The sequence below is a fragment of the Coregonus lavaretus genome, assembly GCF_964263955.1.
Source record: "Coregonus lavaretus genome assembly, chromosome: 13".
Lineage (NCBI taxonomy): Eukaryota > Metazoa > Chordata > Actinopteri > Salmoniformes > Salmonidae > Coregonus > Coregonus lavaretus.
The window spans coordinates 21,162,221-21,184,811 of record NC_140000.1 but is presented as its reverse complement, the minus strand read 5'-3'; the positions used below and the strand labels follow the sequence as shown (position 1 = coordinate 21,184,811).

The window sequence follows — 22,591 nt, the reverse complement described above, 5'->3', positions numbered from 1 at the left end:
CCAAGTGTCACGTCTGGAGGAAACCTGGCACCATCCCTCCGGTGAAGCATGGTGGTGGCAGCATCGTGCTGTGGAGATGTTTTTCTGTGGCAGGGACTGGAAGACTAGTCAGGATCGAGGGGAAAATGAACGGAGCAAAGTACAGAGCGATCCTTGATGAAAACCTGCTCCAGAGCACTCAGGACCTCAGACTGGGGTAAAGGTTCACCTTCCAACAGGACAACGACGCTAAGCACACAGCCAAGACAACGCAGGAGTGGCTTCGGGACAAGTCTCTAAATGTCCTTGAGTGCCCAGCCAGAGCCCGGACTTGAGCCTGATCGAACATCTCTGGAGAGACCTGAAAATAGCTGTGCAGCAACGCTCCCCATCCAACCTGACAGAGCTTGAGAGGATCTGCAGAGAAGAATGGGAGAAACTCCCCAAATACAGGTGTGCCAAGCTTGTAGCTTCATACCCAAGAAGACTCGAGGCTGTAATCGCTGCCAAAGGTGCTTTAACAAAGTACTGAGTAAAGGGTCTGAATACTTATGGAAATGTGATTTCAGTTTAATCTTTTTTTTTTTTTTATGTCTAAAAACCAGTTTTTGCTTTGTCATTATGGGGTAGGTAGTGTGTAGATTGATGAGGGGAAAAAACAATTTAATCAATTTTTAGAATAAGGCTGTAACGTAACAATATGTGGAAAAAGTCAAGGGGTCTGAATACTTTCCGAATTCACTGTATGTGGCTGCTAACCCAAATTGTCCATGAATATTCTTATTATGTTACTGAATGAATGCAGAGTATTTTCAGATTTCGTTATCAACAAATGCTGAAAAGTACAGTAAATGTTAAATGCACATAACATCAACAATGTAATGTTTGAATTCAGTCTTGTGTCAGGTAACTGTTGTGTCCTCACCTTTGGTCTAATAATTTCCACATAATCTCCAAACTGTTCCCTTTCAATTTCTACCATGGTTATGCATATCATATTTATTCTGCAAGAAACATTTCAATTTAGCCCTATACATATAGCCCAATTCCCACAAGTGTAAAGGATTAAATGTAATTATTTCCTTTGTGGCCTGCCTCTGTGGTTCTTACCTTAGTTCCTGCGACTGACTGCACAGCCAGGAAGCCTGTGCCCTGAGGTGTGATGGGACCTGGGAACACAGCAGAGAAGGACAGGGTTCACATTTATTCATTATTTTACCTATATTCAAACAGGTAAGTTGATTGAGGATCCATGTCATTCTGACCAGGAGGGCATGTCACAAAGCAAGACAATTTAGCTAGTTTACTGAAATAATGTAATATTTCCGACTTCATAGAGATATGTAGTTATATTAGCATGGTATAACCGGTTCTACGCCCTCAACATATTTTACAATTTAGCTTCTTCAAGGAACCAGATAATCATGAGCTATATCTGAATTTGCATCAAATATAGCTGGTTAACTTAGCGATCCTGCTACGTGACAGTGCCCTCTGATTAATAGTTGCAATGGAGGAAAAAAGGTGCCACCTGAATCAAATAAATACTAAAACTACTGCGCATTACTGCTCTCACCCCAGATGGTGGCGCCACAGTGCATGTGCTGCGGTGTGTACTTGAGCAGGCGGTGGCGCCCGTTGTGGTCCTCGATGTGGTACAGGGGGATGGTCTGGAAGCGACGCCAGCCCAGGGACAGGATGAGGGGGTCGCGCGTCTTCAGGATCCGGTTGTGCCATCGATGTTTCTTTAACCGCATCTGGGACAAGAGAAAGATCACCTTGAGTCACCTGGAAAAGTTCTAAACAAATTACACTTATCATTATCAATTAGTCTCAATGACACTTTGTTTTGAGCAATAGTTTAATGCCATTTGTTTAGATCTTAATTTATTAGGGACAGATGCAAGTTAAAAAATGAATAAAACATTAACGTTCAAATAAATCAACACTGGGATGCGTTGCACCATAAAACATATGGAACTACCCAGACTCTGCCTAGAGCTGGCCGTCCGACCAAACTGAGCAACCAGGCAAGAAGGACCTTTGTCAGGGTGGTGACCAAGAACCTAATGACCACTCTGACAAAACTACAGAGTTCCTTGGCTGAGATCGGAGAACAACAGTCTCTACAGCACTTCACTAATCTGGGCTTTATAAGAGAGTGAGAAAAGGCACATGACAGCATGCCTGGAGTTTGCAAAAAGGCACTTGAAAGACTCAGATCATAAGGCAAAATATTCTGTGGTCTGATGAGAAATGTAACTCTTTGGCCTCAATGCAAAGCGCTATGTCTGGAGAAAACCAGGCACAGCTCATGACCCATCTAACGCCATCCCTAACGTGAAGAATGGCGGTGGTTGCATCATGCTATGAGGATGCTTTTCAGCTGCAGGGACTGGGAGACTAGTAAGGGAACAATGAATGGAGCCAAATACAGGCAAATCCTTGATGAGAACCTGGTTCAGAGTGCAAATGACCTTCAACTGGGGCAAAGATTTACATTCCAACAGGACAATGACCCCAAGCATACAGCCAAAGCAACACTGGAATGGCTTCAGAACAAGAATGTGAAAGTCCAAGTCCTTGAGTGGCCCAGCCAAAGCCCAGACTTGAATCCCATTGAAAATCTGTGAAATGACTTGAAGATTGCTATTCACTGCCACTCCCCATCTAACTTAACAAAGCTTGAGAAAATCTGCAAGGAATAATGGGAGAAAATCCCCAAATCCAAATGTGCAAAGCTAATACAGATATACCCAAGACGACTCAAAGCTGTAATCGCGGCCAAAGTTGATTCTACAAAGTATTGACTCATGGGTGCAAATACTTATGTAAATTAAATGTTTTTAATTTTCAATACATTTGCATTTCTAAAAACATGTTTTCACTTAGTCATAATGGGGTATTGTGTGTAGATGGGTGAGAAAAAAACAACAATTTAATCCATTTTGAATTCAGGCTGTAACACAAAATATGGAATAAGTCAAGGGGTATGAATACTTTGAAGGCACTGTAGCGCTGCCCTAACAAATCATGTCAGTTTCTGGCCCCATCACTGACAAAATAGAAATTTACGCTGGCCACCTCTGAGAATTTAGCTCTACCTTATGCTTCTACGCAGACAGTAGCAGTGTTAATTGTCAATAATAACTATGATGAAAAATACTTGTCAACAACCTATTTGTCCTGACTAAAACTATGAAAATAACGAGACAAAGATGCCCTGGAAAAAAACGAACTATAAAAAAATTCCTTTTCATTTTAGTTGACAAAAATGTGACGAGACGAGAATTCCACGTGAGATTACATCTTTCAGTTGCGCGATCTGACTGAGCTGATCAGTGCGGCTCTCCCACACATCTCTCAGGCGGTCTCTTCAGTCACTCGTCAATCTTTTGAACTGATGCGAAGAAAGGACACTTCACTTGTAACTAATCTCAACTAGAAACAATAATGTTTACTCTCTCTCTTACTTTCATGTAGCTAGCTGGCTGGCTCTCTTAGCTAGCTTCTTTACATCGATTTGATGCAGTCAAGACAGGCACTACCAGATGGGATGAGAAATTAAGAATGAGGGGAGATCTAAAGATGCAACAACTATCAGGGGTTGCTAATATGACTAGTATAATACCTTTGGCTGCTAAACAATGAAAGAAAGTTGATTTGAAAACCAATACTAGTCTTCAAAAAAGAATTGCCTCCACGTTTCTATGGTGGGATTTTGGCTATTGGCTACTTTGAAGCAAGGTATGAAGTAAAACATCCAGGTTTCAAACAATTAAGGAACAGGAAAAATATAGCAATGCTAATGATAGGCCTAACCATCTTCTGGTAGATCGAAAGGTTTTCCCAAAAAACCTTCTCAATTAAATGTTAACTAGCTACAAAGTATCCTATGCCTACCTGGCAGAATGATATCAATCCAGTGGCCATTTATTTTGCAAACTCCATCTCATGTGCACTACAGAAACACAGCTAACCAAACAGTGCTAGGTGCCTGCAGTTTAATTAAAAGGGTAACTACACTCAAATGTACATTTCTTCGATTTTTCGCAGACCTCAAAAGTGGTCTCCTGATGTGGAAAAACAACAAAATTGGATGTTCAATTTAAAAGAAAGTGTGAAAGCGAAAACCTGAAAAAAATCTGAAACCTGTGATTTTCTGACTCATTTGACAGCCTAATGTATCTGTTTTGGTTCCTTAGTGAAAGACTGTAAGCTACACTTTTATGCTTATGACAGTGTGCTGTACTCTCCTGCCTCCTCTGTGAACCAGGCTATAGCTGATCTACAGACTGCATTAAATGGCATACAAAAAGCACTTGACCTTAAACTGGTACTGAATGCGGATAAAACAAAGTATATGCTGTTCTCTAGAGCCCACAACATTGACTCCACAGACTTCCATATCTGCACGTTGAATGGAGCCCAAATTGAGCAAGTCCTCTCATATAAATCCCTTGGCATTTGGATCGATGACAAGTTGTCATTTAAAACATGTAGATGAGCTAACGAAGAAACAGAATTAAAACTGGGCTTCTTCTACAGAAATAGATTGTGCCTTTCGCTTGATAGAATAAATCGTTCAGTTGACATTCCATCACTGTGATCTGTATCAGAAAGTGGGCTGACCATCATTGGCAACGCAGAGAACACAACATTGCCTTCTGTTCTTTTATAAAGCTCTCGTGCAGAAACTACCATACTACATTGCTCCTGACCTACAGAAGTACAAAATACCTTACTCGCTCACAGGAATGGCTAAATCTTGAAATTCTTGTTGTCATTAGTGATTTAGGTAAAACAGCCTTTAGGTTTTACATGCCACAAATTTCAGAATACCCTACAATTGGACGCACAATTGCCTTTCGGACATTTCAGGGTATTGGTACATGACCTGTTTACAGAGGAATGCACGTGTTTTTCCATAATTGTATTTTTGTATGTTTCATGCTCCTGCCTTTGATTGTTATAATTGTGTCAGTAATTCCTTATTTTGCTTCATTTTTGTGAATCAGGGCTACTTGCAAAAGAGACATTGGTCACAATGGGACTTCCCTGTATTTAATAGGATGCCATTAAAGACACAGCCAAGGAGTTAAGTTCTTGAACTGGAAGTCCAATTCACTCTATTTCACTTCTTCAATTGAAATGGAACTGAGCCTGACTCGTTAACCCGTCACTCACCTGCAGGTAGCCTACGTTGCCCTCGCTTGCGCCTAGAGCCCCGAGGATGATGGGATAGTGGGGATCAAAGTTGGTGACAAACTCGCAGGGCAGGGAGGGGATCTCCAGACGCACATACATGCCAGGCCGGAAGCCCTCGTACTGGACCCGTGTCTCGTCATCCACGTCCTCAAACTCAGCCCGGTTCAGCTAGGAAGAGGAGAAAGGTTTAGAGATTGTGGTGAAATGAAAGGCTCAGTGGGTTAGAACAGGGTGTTGTCAACACCAGGGTTGTTGGTTTGAATCCCGCATGGGCCACATACTAAATATACTTTGTGTCAGTGCCAAGGTTGACAGTTCTGTAAGTTGATTTAAAAAAAGAGCATGCACAATTTTGTTTTGCGTTTCAAGACTGATTTTCCCCTCATTGTGCCTGATGAACACGACTCAATGTCTGATCAGAATGCCACTGACAACGCTGGTTTCCTTTCGGGCATAATAAGATGTTACCTTGACCCCGTTTGAATCATTTCCAAATGCATCCTTCCTTGTTTCTTCGATGTAAGCACAGATCTAGTGGTTGGGTAGGTGCAAGTAAGGTTACCACCCTATCACTCACCAATGCAACCAATTCAGATCTGTGTTTACGCGCAGAGCCGTGGTTGAGTGGTAACACTCCTGGCATGTCACATATATGAAGCACCCCACTGGAGACAATACCTTGCATCCAATGTTCCCTCTAAGCTGTGTGTGTGCGCGGGTGCGCAGCCGTGCAGAAGAAATATGAGCCCGTGCAGAGAAGCCTGAGATTGAACGTCACTCAACTTTCCCCTTTAGTTAATACTATCAACGTTTCACTCTACTGTGGCAATTGTGATCGTGTCAACGCAATATTAGCCACTTTCAATGTAATATACCGAAACAAAACGAACTATGCAAGATTTCGTATGCAAAACTAACTGTGCGAGAGATTTTCTTGCAGGCAGAGCGCATTGGAGTAGGATTCTATTGCATTGACAGGCATGACTCCGCAGTATTCTACACAGACCGGTGCGCCATAACCAATCAGAGATGCAATAGGCCTATATGCAAATAGCCAATGCCATATGGATCTGTGCCATTCACTTTGAACTGGACTGTTTAGGCTACAGTATGAGCGGTCTCGAGTAGATGCGCTTGTTTTGAGATGAAAGCGAAAGCTGCATGTAGCCACGTGTACACATTTGTTCATATTCTTTGCTAGTTAGTGAGTTCTTAGCCCAGTTATAGCTCATTTCTAGTCAACAATGGGGGAGTGGTTGCTTCCAACAAGAGCACAAAATGTGTGCATTTCTAGCCATCTTTGAAAAGCAAGTCAGGTACTGAGCTTTTTTATGTCTTAAAGGGAAAGTGTTGTATTTTGAGATGGTGTTGAATAAGTAGCCAATAGGCAGAGTGTAGCATAACTTATCTGATTCACTGAAATAATGGTATGGGAATAATAATTCAAGTGGTTTCTTGCATCAAACAACATTTTCAGTCACCTCCTTGGATAAACAGGTTAATGTCAAGTCCGGCATGTTTTTTCTCTCTCCAAAAGTCTAATTTAATGTAGGCACTGAAGACCACACATTGGCTGCTACTGTAGGCTGAATGATAGAACAGCTATTTCTATGTTAAAATGTTCTGGGATGCGTTTCTCTCCAATGTTTTTTATGGTAGGCCACTATGGTAGGCCTACATTATGATCAAATATCCACAGTAGCCTACTTGGCCACTGTTAAAACTAACTTAAAGCGCGTACAGCCTCAGTGTGCACAGTAAACACACGCCGGAAGTTGCACAGAATTTTCACAAAGTTCAAGTTTGCGCTCAGCAGACCTGAAAATTGCTCAGTTACATTTTTTTAGGGAACATTGCCTGCATCCACCCTTCCCACTGTTGCTCCCACCTGACTGGAACCCCCACTCATTTCATAACTGTCTAAATGAAGTGTCAAAATACCCACCCAAAACATATACTTAAATTTTTTTATCTGTGATTACATCAAGGAAGGAAAAAGGAGGAATTTCTGAATTATTCGACCAGGGCCAGAAACTTCTGCCTCCTGTCATATCAAACATTTACCTATGACCCCATGACCCCTCACCTCTGCCTGTTTCTGCATCTCCTCCTTGAGGTCGTCAAAGTAGGTGGCGTCTCCGTCGTCGTACTCCGTGTCGAAGCGCTCCTTCAGCCGCCGTTTCTTCTCCAGACGCTTGTTCTTCTGGGTCTCGTCGTCCACCTTCATCGGCTTCTCCTCCTCATCATCATCTTCCTCATCATCATCACTTTCTTCCTTGGCTTGGTCCTTCTGCTTGCCAGCTTTCCCCTTGTGCACTTCCCCCGTCTCCAAGTCCTCAAAGTCGCCATATAGCTCCTCTAAAAAGAGACGAAGAGCGAGTTAGCAAGGGGGTGATAATGAACAGTGGACTTCTGATATACAGTACATAGCCCTGATGGATTGGGACTACTCTGTTGGGAATATGAGTCCATATCCGGAGCACATGAAAATAATTTGAATTGGGTAAAATTAATTTCAATTGCTCTCTGCTTACCATATTTGATGTGCACACAGGAGTCGACCTTTACAGATTGCATTTAAAATGGGACAGATTGCAGTTATAAAGCACTTTTAAGGACAAGACCAAGAAAGTCATGAAAACAATCCAAACATTATTGAGCAATGAGCTGCAAATCTTTACCATCCTCCTTCAGCAATGTAGCAGCATCTTGATCGTCCTCCCATTTCCCTGTCACAAAACAGTCCCGTATCGAGTCCAGCATCTGAGGACACAATATTTATGTCAATTACAAAAAATATTCTCAATAAATGTAATTCATCTCTTGAGTTGATGGAATATAAATTATTGTATTGACCCCAACCCAGGTCAGAATATGAATGGATGCCTCCATCCATAGCTTCTAACGTCTTACTTAATGCCTTTCTTCAAACTGTTGGTCTTTCCACACTTTAAATGTCCAGTGCCAAATCAGGTGTGCTAGTGCTGGGTTAAAACAAAAATGTGCAACCCTTGGGGTCCCAGAGGAAGATAAACCCTGTAGTAAAAGAGATGGGACAAAGGAAAGAGGCGCTATGATATGGTTTCCCCCTTTACCTCTTCCAGGTCCCAGTTGTGAGCGGCATCGGGGTCAAAACGGGAGCAGTCCACGCCGTCCGCACGATGCTTCTTGCCCTTCTCGGGGCGGCTGACTCGAAACAGCCCTCCCAGCTCCTCCTCATCCTCCTCCCCATCACCATCAACCTCCGCCACTGAAGGAAATAAGCGTAGTCAGTCAGAAATCAAGGCTAGGCACAAACAGAAGCAAATGGGCCGAAATAGGGAGGACCTGAACTTGTCCAATAAGAAACGCTCATTTTCATTGCAAAACATTTTGCTACAGTGTGCATTAATGAATACACTCTAGTGCTCAACAAACAAGAGCCGCCATGACATTAGGATAAAAGGGAAAATGTCCATAAAAAAAAAAGCCTAAAACATTCTAAGAACAAAACAAACCGATCTTGTTACCGAAACCCAGGAGGAGACGTTACCTGTGCCGTACACCAGTTTACGTAGATTGGGGGCGGCGCGCTGTTGCCGTAGAAACGCCTCCGATGCTTTCTGTTGCAGACCCTCCTTCCACCGCAGTGCCCCTGAGAAACATTTGGTGGGTTAGGGTCAAAGGTCAAATTAATTATTGATTCCAACTTCAGTTCTTGTTCCATTTGGCCACTTCCCCTCCCAATCAGTATTCACAAGGTGAAAGCAATATGGCAGACAGAAGACGCATGCATTCTGAATTCCAAATCAACCCTTAGCCCCTAGGCACTCCTGTAAATCTGATATGTAAAAAAAAAAGTTAAATGTTATGATACGATTGGATAGGTCATTTGATTATCCTATCACAAGGCAAGAAACCTATCCAGTCCTGTCAGATCTACAGGAGTGCCTAGAGAGTAAGGGCTAGGTTGATTTGGAATTCAACAGCCAACTGTACGGGTAAGGTGGATACATTACAATATTGCTTACACCAGAGCGTGCAGGTTTTAGTTCTAGCCCGCCACTAACACACCTGATTCAAGTACTCAACTTGGTCTTCAATTCAGAGCAGAATTATTGGAATTAGGTTTGTAAGCGATGGGCTTGAACAAAATTCTGTGGACACTGAAGATGTAGTATAGACAAGGGGGAGGGGCCACAATGGAACTACGCTGAATAGACCGAATATTACCTGCACTTTCATAGCACAGCTCTCCTCCCTCCATCTCCTCATCTTCCATTTTGGAGGTGGCATTCGACTTCTTGCTTTCTTTGCCCGAGACCTTGGTTTCACAGTCATCCTCTTCCATTGAATCACTCGCATCCTCCTCTTCCTCCGAGCAATGACCCGAGTCTCTTGGTTTGACATCACCATCTTCATCTTCTTCCCCCTCAGAATCACTCTCCTCTCCTTCACTCTCCTGCTCTCCCTTCACCCCTTCTCCCTCCTCCTCACTCATTTCCAGCTCATCCTCACTGTCTGCAAAGGCAGGTACCTCCACCACTGGCTCCTTCTCTGCTTTCCTTTCCTCCATCTTCTGTCTCTTCACCGGAGGGGCGGTCTTTATTCCTTGATTCTCTTTTGGTTCAGTGTTGTCCTTTGCCTCTTTCTTCAAAACTGTTTCTTCTTCTTCTCTTTTGTTTCCCCCCTCATCTTCCTCATCCTCTTCTTCAGACTCTTCTTCCTCATCCCCCTCTTCTTCACTGCTACCCTCGCTGTCATCATCATCATCATCTTCCTCTTCAGTGAAGACAGCCTTCCTCCGCTCTCTCTGTGTCTCAGGGTCCCAGACTCGGCTCTCCTGTGGACCTGACGTCAGCCTGTGAGACAAGATGGAGACCAACACAAGTCAGAGGCAAAAATTGATATCATTTTCTATATGCCTGTATTTAAGGGCCCACTTTTTATTTCGTAAAAGAACAAAACGGCAGCCACTTGGTTTGCTATAAAGCTAAGGAATAGGACTGGAGAAATGTAGCGACTCAAATTACAAGGACTTGACAGTCCATGAGAATAAAATGACGATGAGGTTCTCTTTTAACGATACGTTTATAACAGATTTTAACAATGATTGTAGGGCTGCCACTCTTGACAATTCGTCTTTAACCAATTTTAACAATGAGTTTAGGGCTGTGTCTCAAATGATTCCATAGTGGCCACAAAAGTAGTGCACAATATATGGGAATAGCGTATCATTTGAGATTTCCAAGACGTTGTTGTGCGAGCTTCACTGTGCACTCACCCGTTCTCCTCCTCCTCCTCCTCCTCTTCCTCCTCCTCCACTTCCCCGGGGGTCAGGGCGGCCGTCCCTGTGAACAGTGACACTTTGCTGGCGGCCATCTTGACATCCAGGGTGGTGTGTGTACCGATGAGGGATTGGACCAACTCTGTGGTGGGACGGACCTCCTCCTGGTGGACACGGAACAGAAATAACTGATTATAGGAGCGTGTGCACACACATTACCTAAATCATCTGTACATTATCTAGGTTCAGGGGAGAGGGAATTTAATGGCCCATGACACTTTCGGTTTAGTGCACTCATTCATAACAGTCTCAAGCCATTGTATATAACAGGAGTCAATTACATTCAGGAGCACTTCCATATCACATCCATCATATGTATTGAACTACCTGACTTTGACCAATAAAAATAGATAGTTTTTTTTTGTTTTGTTAAATGTTTCAAAGCATTTTCCTTTTCTGTGTCTTACTGAACATGGCCCAGGGGATGGAACTGACCTGTTCCTGATTGACGTGGCCGCCAGGCAGGTCGATGTAGACTGCGTCCTTATCGTACACGACCCCCCCGACCCCCGCCATGGGAGCGTAGAGCAGCCGCTCCTTCTCGTTCAGCGCCCTCTTCTTCTGCGCCTCAGGCAGACCGCAGGGGTCTGGCAGGAAGCTGACGTCTGCCACCGCAAAGTCCCCCACACCTGCAGAGGGTGCCACCATGTGTTTGGTTTCAAACCAAATTGCCCAATGTTAGGACAATACAGCTTTCCGAATCAATGTTTTCAAAACCCCACCTTTGTACAATTGAGATAAAATCTCTGTTCAGAGGTGTGTAGGAGTGAAACATTGCCCAAATACACCACTGCAGTAACCACATGCTATGTTTATTTGCTAAATGAATTGGTGAATGTGAATAGTGCAAGTCAATATGTACTAGCTTTGCGAGTACTGATACAGTATTCAATTAATCTCTTCTCTAGAAGTCAATGTTCCTCAAAAGGGCTCAGATTCTTATTTACTCTTAACCCAATGAGCGTACTTACCAGGGATATGGACCTGGCCTTTATTCTTCAAGTATGTCCCCCTCAGGTAGCCATAGAGAGATACAGTACGATCACACTTGGGGTCCACCCTCACCATCTCGGGGTCCGTCAAATCCTCCATGCTGTGTAGATGGCGAGTGTGATTGAGGAACAGTGAAGGGGATCAGTTAAACAAAAAACTAATTAACAGGGAGTGAAAATGCAAGCAGGGTGCTGGGATCCATTGCTCGCAGGCATGCAAGTGTGCACAATTACACACACAATAACCATACATGCCACCATTCAACTGCATCATAGCATTCACAGAACAAGCATAGCAACATACAGAACACATCATTTGCCCAAAAGCCAGACAGGTAAGAATACAATAGTCTGGGCACTCAAAGCCGAGCATCGAGGTCGGGGTACTGCTTCTCCCTGGTAGTCACTTTCCCTACGCTGAATCAGTCCTGGCTACATATTGTACGTTCCATTACAAACACATCGCTCTAAGAGGTCTGGACACTCACCGGTCGGCCACGACGTAGGGATGAGATTGCTGCCACACCAGCGGGCGGAACTTCATGACCGAGATGAAGCGGCCCAGGTTCTTGACCTCCTGGATCTGGTACTCTCCGTACACCATACCGGACAGGTAGAAGAGTTTGGCACCCTGGGGGAAACAAAGAGGGAATGTGGAACACTCTTCAGGAAAGGGACTTGTGGTGGATTAGGTTCAGAGAAACACCGTATGCCATGTTGATGAGATTGTGATGACCTTTATAACTATATTGTACACATTCACAACATGCAAGCTCTGACAGATTGTGTACACGTTAAACGTCTTCTCAAGACAAACCTAAGAAAATCACAAGTCAACTTGTCACTTCCATAGCACAAGAGAAAAACGCTGAGTTTCAGGATGTATGAAGGGGATGTGCAGGGTTGGCACAGACTGGCCAACTCTGCTAATTTACCTCCAAGGTTTATCTAGCACATCAGAAATATCTCAGCTCTTGCCAAGAAAGAATAAGACAATGAAATATGAAATGTGCTAGCTATAGATCGTATATGGGTAGTTACAGTATGGTGTTCAGTTGTTGTTACTTTTGGTATTATCCATGCTTTGTACAGTTTGAATATCTTTGTGAAAACAAATAAAAACACTTTGCAAAAAAAAACAAAAAACTGTCAAACCAACTCCATCATCAAGTTTGCTGACGACGCGACGGTGATAGGCCTGATCACCGACAACGACGAGAAAGCCTACAGGGAGGAGGTTAGAGCCCTGGCAGAGTTGTGCCAGGACAATAATCTCTCCCTCAACCTCAGCAAAACCAAGGAGGTGATCGTAGAATACAGGACTGCTGAAGAGGTTTGGCATGGCCCCTCAGATCCTCAGGGACCTTTACAGGTGCACCATTGAGAGCATTCTGTCTGGCTGCATCACCGCCTGGTACGGCAACTACCAGGCCTGAACCGCAAGACTCTACAGAGGGTGGTGAAGACTGCCCAGTCATGCAGGTAGAAGGACATCTACACCAGGCGGTCTCTGAGGAAGCCCGGAAGATCGCCAAGGATTCCAGCCACAGACTGCTCTCTCTGCTACCGTCCGGCAGGCGGTACCTGAGCATCAGGTCTCGGACGAACAGGTTCCGAGACAGCTTCTACCTCCAGTCCATAAGACTGTTGAGCAGCTAACCCTAAGCTGTCCACCTGCACAGACCCGTCTACCTGTACTCACCTGCACCTTAAGAAAATATTTGCACTGACTCTTTTCACAGCTGCATTTTAAGAGACTATTTGCACTGACTCACTCACCCTTATATACACACACACAATTGCTAATACTATTTATGGTGTGAAGCCAAAGAGAAAGTCTCTCATTCTAATTCGGTGCTTACCTGGTAGACCTCGGTCCAGAAGCGGTGTTTGAGCCGCTTCTTGGTCTTGCGCAGGGCCTTGTTATTGCGGAACGAGTCCAGGTGGGTGAGCACGCCCATGATGCGCGGGAAGCCGTGCACCTGGCAGATGTTGAGAAACTCAAAGGTCTCCATCTCAAAGCCGAAGCTGGCGTCAATGAGCATCAGCACCTGGTGGACCACAGGGACGTCAGTCTTTATCTCACTGATATCATCAAGTCAGGTCTATTTTTATTGTCTGGTAGGGAAATCTGGATTCAATTCAATTGTCACAGATATGTGCATCTCAAATGGCATCCTACTCGCTATATATGGCACTACTTTTGACCAGAGCCCTATGGGCCCTGGTCAAAAGTAATGTACTACATAGGGAATAGGATGTCATTTGGGACACATCCATAGTGTTTATGCCAACACTGCATTTTTGTAGTGTGATAAAATATACTAAAAAGTCAACAATAAGGCATCAAAACAGACATTACTCCAATATCATAAGAAGTAAAAAAATAAAAATAAAAATAAAAAAAAAGTTTATGTGGGCCTCCTGTAGCTCAGTTGGTAGAGCATGGCGCTTGCAACGTCAGGGTTGTGGGTTCGTTTCCCACAGGGGGCCAGTATGAAAAATGTATGCACTCACTAAACTGTAAGTCACTCTGGATAAGAGCGTCTGCTAAATGACTAAAATGTAAGTACATTTCTATCTAGTTTTTATTACTTTAAAATTCAGACATTTTGGCTTTAACTTACCAGGTCAGCAACCTTTGCCAAGTCAATCATTGTATTGATGTCATTGCTACACTCGACAAAGGTAAGACGCCTCTTCTTTCCTGAAAGGAAAATTAAGAAATTAAGATTGTGATGGGGCGGCATTAGCACACAAGGAAAACAACACATTAAATTACAGCCCTGTGGTCATGCAGGGTGGTATTCACTAGGAACTAAACAGAAGCAAACGTGACAAAACGGGGAGGGACTACCTTAACTTGTCCAAGAAGAAGTGCTTTCTGTTGCAAAATGCTTTGCTATGGTGTGCGCTAATGAATACGACCCAAGCTCAACTCACCAGAGACTATGGTCACAGGCCCGCAAATGTCCCCTAGTTTCTGCCGCGTGAAGTTTTTGATCAGGCAGCGGATGAGGGTGCTCTTGCCCACCTTGGGGGGTCCTACCACCACCACCACTATCGGGGGAGGCTCCAGAGGGGTGCGGTCCACCAGGGGTATGTGATGTTTCTTGGCCTTTAGGTCCTGGGCTCTGGGAGAAGGGGAAAGAACAGTGTTTATAGCTTCCTACAATGTTGAACTGTGTATGTCTGCACTTGTTATGCTGCCTCCTCTACACTGCTTTTCTAAATCTCAATGTCTGTCTGTCTGAAACACTCAAGATACATTAACAGCATTCAGTCCTAAGGTTGTTTCTACGAACTTGTAAAACCACAGATTAGTGTCACAGTAACTAAAAAACACAACAAAATACTATGTAAACCTTGTGAAACAAAACTAAATCAATGCTAAAAACGCAAACATTAAAGTTTATGGTGGGATGATTTTTCATGTAGTGTAGTATAAAGGGGCATGTATACGAATGCTGCTGACCTGTGGAAGGTTTTGGCCATGCGCACTGCTGACTGGACAGCAAACGCTTTGGGGTTCCTCTTGCGTTCATCATCTCCGGCTGGGGTTCCCAGCTGCTTCCTGCTCTTCTTCCTCTCTGCCTTGGGCCCGCTGTGCTTCTGCTGGTGCCGCTTCTGTTCCTTCTTTGGCTCCTTCCCTTCCATCTTCTCCTATCTGACAATCACACACACGTCAGAAACTGAAGCTTGAAGGATCAAATGTAGCTTTGTCTAATGCACACCCCACTTAATTAGGTGCTTCATGTAACAATAATAGCGATAATTCCAACTCCCTCCCTGTATGCGAGTGAACTAGCTAGTCTCTCAAGAAACTTGCCCATAATGGTTGCAGTACATTTAATAATAATAATAATATGCCATTTAGCAGACGCTTTTATCCAAAGCGACTTAGTCATGCGTGCATAAATTTTTGTGTATGGGTGGTCCCGGGGATCGAACCCACTACCTTGGCGTTACAAGCGCCGTGCTCTACCAGCTGAGCTACAGTAGGGTCCCTCTACTGAAATAAATATCAGTAAGAGGTGATGGTTTTGTCTTACAATATAAAAGTCACTGCAGCAACTTGGTCTATGCTACACAATGTTCCTACACATTGTACAAGCATTTTCCACAGCTAGCATCATAGCTAGTAGGGCCGGGACGATACCAGTATAGAGATACTCGTTAGTATCGTAGCAAGAAACAAAACAGATTTAACTTCTTTAGGAAAACAGTCCTAATGTTGGAAACAAACATCATTATGTTGTCATCCAGAGTCATATTTATTTATTTTCCAAGCTATAGCACACTATTTTACATACAGCAGGTTTTTAAAGGACCAAAGAGTTATTTGCTTTGCATTTTCATTTTTGACATTGAAAAAAGATCGAGATACTGGTATCGTCCCGGCCCTAATAGCTAGTGGGTGTTTTGGGAGCACCACTACTTTCAATCAACTAACCACATTATCATAAATTGTTTGCCTCATTTGTCGACCATTACGTCAGTCGTCTTCATGTTTGTATTACGACATTTACTCATCAACAAGTGTTGATGAGTCTCTTTTTGTACTTCTTAAAGAAAACCTGACTGTTATTACACTAACTGCATGTCTAGCTAGCTACCATGCAAACAGATTTAGCTTGGAGCTCATTGCAATGTAAGCTACAGTTTGTACGCCAGATAGCGCGATATAACTTAATAATACGTTTCCATTACAGGTTAGCTTAGACAAAAGCCATAGATTTTTCAACTTACCTGTTCTTGGCGATACTTTCTTCGTTCTTGATTCTGTGAAAAAAGTATCTTAAAAATGTCAGTGTCCGGTTGCAGGTGGTTCTCCAAAAACCAGAGAATATTCAGAAAGATATTACATCCATGTTTTGTATCGAGTGAGAAATGCCTCTTGCATGTGTGTACATCTTTGTTTTGGTCGCAATGTGTGATGCGCTGCCATCTACAGTGGGGGAAAAAGTATTTAGTCAGCCACCAATTGTGCAAGTTCTCCCACTTAAAAAGATGAGAGAGGCCTGTAATTTTCATCATAGGTACACGGCAACCATGACAGACAAATTGAGAATTTTTTTCTCCAGAAAATCACATTGTAGGATTTTTTATGAATTTATTTGCAAATTATGGTGGAAAATAAGTATTTGGTCACCTACAAACAAGCAAGATTTCTGGCTCTCACAGACCTGTAACAACTTCTTTAAGAGGCTCCTCTGTCCTCCACTCATTACCTGCATTAATGGCACCTGTTTGAACTTGTTATCAGTATAAAAGACACCTGTCCACAACCTCAAACAAGACCAAAGAGCTGTCAAAGGACACCAGAAACAAAATTGTAGACCTGCACCAGGCTGGGAAGACTGAATCTGCAATAGGTAAGCAGCTTGGTTTGAAGAAATCAACTGTGGGAGCAATTATTAGGAAATGGAAGACATACAAGACCACTGATAATCTCCCTCGATCTGGGGCTCCACGCAAGATCTCACCCCGTGGGGTCAAAATGATCACAAGAACGGTGAGCAAAAATCCCAGAACCACACGGGGGGACCTAGTGAATGACCTGCAGAGAGCTGGGACCAAAGTAACAAAGCCTACCATCAGTAACACACTACGCCGCCAGGGACTCAAATCATGCAGTGCCAGACGTTTCCCCCTGCTTAAGCCAGTACATGTCCAGGCCCGTCTGAAGTTTGCTAGAGTGCATTTGGATGATCCAGAAGAGGATTGGGAGAATGTCATATGGTCAGATGAAACCAAAATATAACTTTTTGGTAAAAACTCAACTCGTCGTGTTTGGAGGACAAAGAATGCTGAGTTGCATCCAAAGACAACATACCTACTGTGAAGCATGGGGGTGGAAACATCATGCTTTGGGGCTGTTTTCTGCAAAGGGACCAGGACGACTGATCCGTGTAAAGGAAAGAATGAATGGGGCCATGTATCGTGAGATTTTGAGTGAAAACCTCCTTCCATCAGCAAGGGCATTGAAGATGAAACGTGGCTGGGTCTTTCAGCATGACAATGATCCCAAACACACCGCCCGGGCAACGAAGGAGTGGCTTCGTAAGAAGCATTTCAAGGTCCTGGAGTGGCCTAGCCAGTCTCCAGATCTCAACCCCATAGAAAATCTTTGGAGGGAGTTGAAAGTCCGTGTTGCCCAGCGACAGCCCCAAAACATCACTGCTCTAGAGGAGATCTGCATGGAGGAATGGGCCAAAATACCAGCAACAGTGTGTGAAAACCTTGTGAAGACTTACAGAAAACGTTTGACCTGTGTCATTGCCAACAAAGGGTATATAACAAAGTATTGAGAAACTTTTGTTATTGACCAAATACTTATTTTCCACCATAATTTGCAAATAAATTCATTAAAAATCCTACAATGTGATTTTCTGGATTTTTTTTCTCATTTTGTCTGTCATAGTTGACGTGTACCTATGATGAAAATTACAGGCCTCTCATCTTTTTAAGTGGGAGAACTTGCACAATTGGTGGCTGACTAAATACTTTTTTTCCCCACTGTACTTCTACAAGTGGCCGCAGGACATAGAAATGACTAGTTCCTGCAAAGATGTTGGGAAATGCAAGATGTCTGGCAGCTAAAATGCCGAGGAAACTCCTCACTCGGTGCAAACGTGGATTTAATATCTTTCTGAATAGTCTCTGGTTTTTGGAGAACCACCTGCAACTGAACACAGACTTTCTAGGATACTTTCTTCATTCTCGATTCGGTAAAAAAACTATTGTTAAGAAAAATCTGACTATGGCAACGTTTTGTATAAGCTAACCTGTAACGCCCAGTAATGGAAACGTATTATTAAGATATCACATAATCTGGCGTACAAATTGTAGCCAATTGATGCCAAGTACCTCAACTCCTTCACGTAGTTGAGACTATAGTTTTTTTAATGAACCTATGTGCGTCCTCTGTTGCGTGCTTTTCTTTGTTTGCTGAAAACAAAACATTTTAATAAAACGTTAATCAAATACAACCACTTACTGTTTCCTCATTGCCGTTGCTCTAAGAAGGCAACTCAGTGTGAATGCACATGTGCCAATTGAATCTTAACAAGGAAAAAGTTGGTGGTTGTATTTGATTAACGTTTTATAAAAATGTATGGATTTCAGCAAACTAAGAAAGGCACGCAACAGAGGACAAACATAGGTACACGGTAATGGTTTAAGAATGTACATTTTTTAAAGTATTGACGCATAGCAACTCAAAGGAGTCGGAGGTTCATTTCAAAATGTTACGTCATTTGTCAACTGCGTCCAACTGGAATCTATGCAGCCGACTTAGCCAGCAGATTCCAACTTGTTTACACTGAGTTGCACTGGAGTCGGAACGCCATCATGGTTAGATTAAGACACCACAGAGCCGGCGAGAGATATGGGTTGGAAAACATACCTCAATGCAGGGATGGGATATGCCACTAACCAGGTTTCCATCCAACCTTTTATGCGCATTTAGGATAAATGTACATGTAGGATTTTTTTAAATGTCATGAAAGGCCTGATGGAAATAGCAAATGTCAGTAAACGTTCCAAATGTAAACAAAACACGCTAGACTTTTCCAAATCAGGAAGTAGCATTAGCCACTAGCATGGTGGTGGAAATGTTTGTTTTTTACAGCACGTATATGTTTACAGGCTCGCCTGTAAAGCTAGGCAAGGAGGAAATCAATGCCCTTGCAGCCTGAATGGAGGATGTTTTATGTACAAGCCAGTGAACAGGGGATACGACAAGTATATAGCCGACTGCATAGTTTCCAGTTGGACGCAGATGACAAACAACCTAAATGGAATAATAGCTCCATCTGCTGGCCGGTGGGCTACTGGTGGATAAATTAAGATGTTTTACTCAGGCAGTTTACCATTGAAAAAAATGGGCACAGTTCCAGTCTACTTAAGGGATGGCTCTCCCATAGATACCAATCTCATCATGGACAACTTTAGCATTTTAGCAACTTTTCAACTAGTTACTACTTCTTAGCTACTTTGCAACTATTTAGCATGTTAACCTCACCTTAACCCCTAGCCTAGAATGTTATAAGTTTAGCAAATTCCTAAGATATAATACGAATTGTAATTCGTAATTGTCATCCGAAATGGATGATGGACATCCACAAATTAATACATATGAAACGTAACATATATACTGAACAAAAAAATAAATGCAACATGTTAAGTGTTGGTCACGTTTCATGAACTGAAATAAAAGATCCCAGAAATGTTCCATACACACAAAAATCGTATTTCTCTCAAATTGTGTGCACAAATTTGTTCGCATCCCTGTTAGTGAGCATTTCTCCTTTGCCAAGATAATCCATCCACCTGACAGATGTGGCATATCAAGAAGCTGATTAAACAGCATGATCATTACACCTTGTGCTGGAGTAAATAAAAGGCCACTAAAATGTGCAGTTTTGTCACATAGCACAATGCCACAAATGTCTCAAGTTTTGAGGGAGCGTGCAATTGGCATGCTGACTGCAGCAATGTCCACCAGAGCTGTTGCCAGATAATTTAATGTTAATTTCTCTACCATAACCCGCCTCCAACATTGTTTTAGAGAATTTGGCAGTACATCCAACCGGGGCCTCACAAACGCAGACCACGTGTAACCACGCCAGCCCAGGACACCACATGCAGCTTCTTCACCTGCAGGATCGTCTGAGCACAGCCACCAGGACAGCTGATGAAACTGAGGAGTATTTGTCTGTAATAAAGCCCTTTTGTGGGGAAAAACTCATTCTGATTGGCTCGGCCACCCCAGTGGGTGGCCCTGGCTTCCAAGTGGGTGGGCCTATGCCCACCCATGGCTGAGCCCCTGCCCAGTAATTTGAAATCCATAGATTAGGGCCTAATTAAATTATTTAAATTGACTGATTTTCTTATATGAACTGTAACTCAGTAAAATCGTTGAAATTGTTGCATGTTGAATTTATATTTTTGTTCAGTATACATGGAGTGTGTCGCATTTACATACAGAATAATACGAATTGCTCTGAGACCAGGTTTCTGGTTGAGGTACTTGGCAAAGCTAATTGCAACGTATGAAAGCAGGGAGAAATAAAGCCACATTACCTGTGAGATAGCTACTTCCAACGACTTGATTTCCAGTCAGTTAATGAAGTGCATTTGTTTACTTCATCTGGATAAATACAATAGTTGCAAAACAAACGTGTTTCCAACTTTCTCACGTGTGTAATGCAAATCCGGAAGTGACAGCCATCTGTATTTCCAGTAGTATAGGAAACATCACACCAATTTAAACGTTCCGCCTACAAAAACGTTCCGCTGTAGTCTAATCGCTGCACAAATATATCTGTCAAAACTATCAATGACAAAGGAAGACTGATTTAAAAGCTTTCTCCTAAATTAGATGGGAGTCACATGCTACTTACCGCACATTTGACTCAAATTACTGCGGGTATGGTATGGTTGTTCTATTTCATTGTCAATTATTAGAGAATCAATTATCAAAACAGCAGTTCACATAAAGTAGGTGTTTATTTTGAATAAATACAATAAATAGTGATAGAATATGTAAAATAAATTGTCAATGTATTATTCTACTTATATTATAGACCATGTATAGCCAATAAATATATGTTTTTCTTAACTGACTCGCCTGGTTAAATACATATATATATATATATATATATATATATATATATATATATATATATATATATATATAGATTAAGCCTATATTATAGTAGTAACTTACCTCCCTACATAACAGCACAGCAGCTATTACTGTAACAGTCCTATTGTACATGGCGAATACATTCAGGTCTGCCTTAATGTTGCCGAACTCATTCTGGGATTGATTATAAGTCCATCGACATAATTACAATTTTCGTTATTTGTTCAATTTAAACAGTCCCAGAATAGCACTAATTCTCACAAGAGCTAGACCTATCCTGTGATACTCCAGCCCAAACCTGGAGTGTTGGCAACCCTCGCCATTGAAGACTTAGAAAATGGCAGGGGTGTTTATTGGTCCTGCCACTGAACTCTACTCCGTCTACATCTGCCCAAAGATGTCTTCCACACACTGGGAAGATAGTTCAGGTAGTGGGGCTTCTTGCATAGCATCAAAGAGCCCTGAGGGACTTGAGTACTCATCTGAGACTTCCCTATACAGGAAACCCTGGTCTGTGGGTGAGGGATTCTCAAGTCCTATGTCCCAGCAGGCTGAGTCCGGTGTGGCAGGGCAAACGGAGAACGGGTCGAAGGTGCTGTTGGCATGAACGGACTGGAGTCCACCGTGGGCATGCTGGGGATGAAGAAGTCCAGACGGAGGTGAGTAGCGGAAGGCCTGGCCCTCGCCCTGGGAGCAGAATGTGAACTCCTGGGCAACGTTCCACCATTGAGCTTCTGGCAAAGCACCTGGAGAGCTAGTGCCCAGGAGCCTGTGTCTCACTCCCACACTGAATGAGGGACTGCTGTATCCGGCATCCCCCGGAGAGCGCGGGAAAGAGGGGGGACAAGATGAGGGACCGTAGAAGCAGTCCTCCTCTCCCTCCTCATGCATCTGGCTGTGGCTCAGCGGCTGGTAATGAGAGACTTTCTCTATGTCAACCTGGCGGGTCACATCTTTGATCCCATGGAGGAGTGTGGAGAAAGGTTGTGTAGGTAGAAAGGGACTGGGGATAAGGTGAGCTGACTCTGGCTGCGGGGAGAGTCTGTGGCCCCTGTGCTTCAGGGTTCTGGCTCTCCTGTTCTGAAACCACACCTGCAACAGATAGGGATAGCTATATGAGAATGTGCTTTTTACAATGTAATTGAATAGGAAAGGTGTGTGTGTGTGTGTGTGCGTGCGTGTGTGCAACCACTTACCTGAATGCGGGATTCTGGTAGGCCAGTGGCCTGGGATAGGCGCTCCCTCACGGCAATGCTTGGGTAGGGATCAACATCAAAAGCCACCCGCAGAAGCTCCAGGTACTCTTTGGTGAAGCTAGTTCTCTTCCTGCGTCCCATGGTCCTAGCACCCATCTGTGCGAAGTTGTCTTGACCTGCAGAACAGCACCAATGTTACTCACATTGACTTAGATATTGTATTTTGAATAATAGAACG

At 43.2% G+C, this 22,591-nt stretch overlaps 1 protein-coding gene across 1 annotated transcript in view; it reads right to left on the bottom strand.

Annotated features, from left to right (window-relative positions):
* The window catches only part of LOC311139393 (ribosome biogenesis protein BMS1 homolog), a 33,217-nt gene extending 12,486 nt beyond the window's left edge, over nucleotides 1-20,731 (bottom strand). Inside the window, exons 1-17 of the mRNA XM_084174262.1 lie at nucleotides 20,593-20,731; nucleotides 14,981-15,172; nucleotides 14,449-14,639; nucleotides 14,133-14,212; nucleotides 13,368-13,556; nucleotides 11,994-12,136; nucleotides 11,485-11,606; nucleotides 10,949-11,142; nucleotides 10,451-10,617; nucleotides 9,400-10,028; nucleotides 8,720-8,821; nucleotides 8,283-8,437; nucleotides 7,869-7,950; nucleotides 7,274-7,545; nucleotides 5,167-5,355; nucleotides 1,556-1,736; nucleotides 1,090-1,148 (exon numbers count right to left, since the gene is read on the bottom strand). Coding sequence (XP_084030388.1) covers nucleotides 1,090-1,148; nucleotides 1,556-1,736; nucleotides 5,167-5,355; nucleotides 7,274-7,545; nucleotides 7,869-7,950; nucleotides 8,283-8,437; nucleotides 8,720-8,821; nucleotides 9,400-10,028; nucleotides 10,451-10,617; nucleotides 10,949-11,142; nucleotides 11,485-11,606; nucleotides 11,994-12,136; nucleotides 13,368-13,556; nucleotides 14,133-14,212; nucleotides 14,449-14,639; nucleotides 14,981-15,162 — 2,937 coding nt within the window. The 5' untranslated portion in view covers nucleotides 15,163-15,172; nucleotides 20,593-20,731. The remainder of the gene's footprint in view (nucleotides 1-1,089; nucleotides 1,149-1,555; nucleotides 1,737-5,166; nucleotides 5,356-7,273; nucleotides 7,546-7,868; nucleotides 7,951-8,282; nucleotides 8,438-8,719; nucleotides 8,822-9,399; nucleotides 10,029-10,450; nucleotides 10,618-10,948; nucleotides 11,143-11,484; nucleotides 11,607-11,993; nucleotides 12,137-13,367; nucleotides 13,557-14,132; nucleotides 14,213-14,448; nucleotides 14,640-14,980; nucleotides 15,173-20,592) is intronic.
* Nucleotides 20,732-22,591: the final 1,860 nt, after the last annotated feature.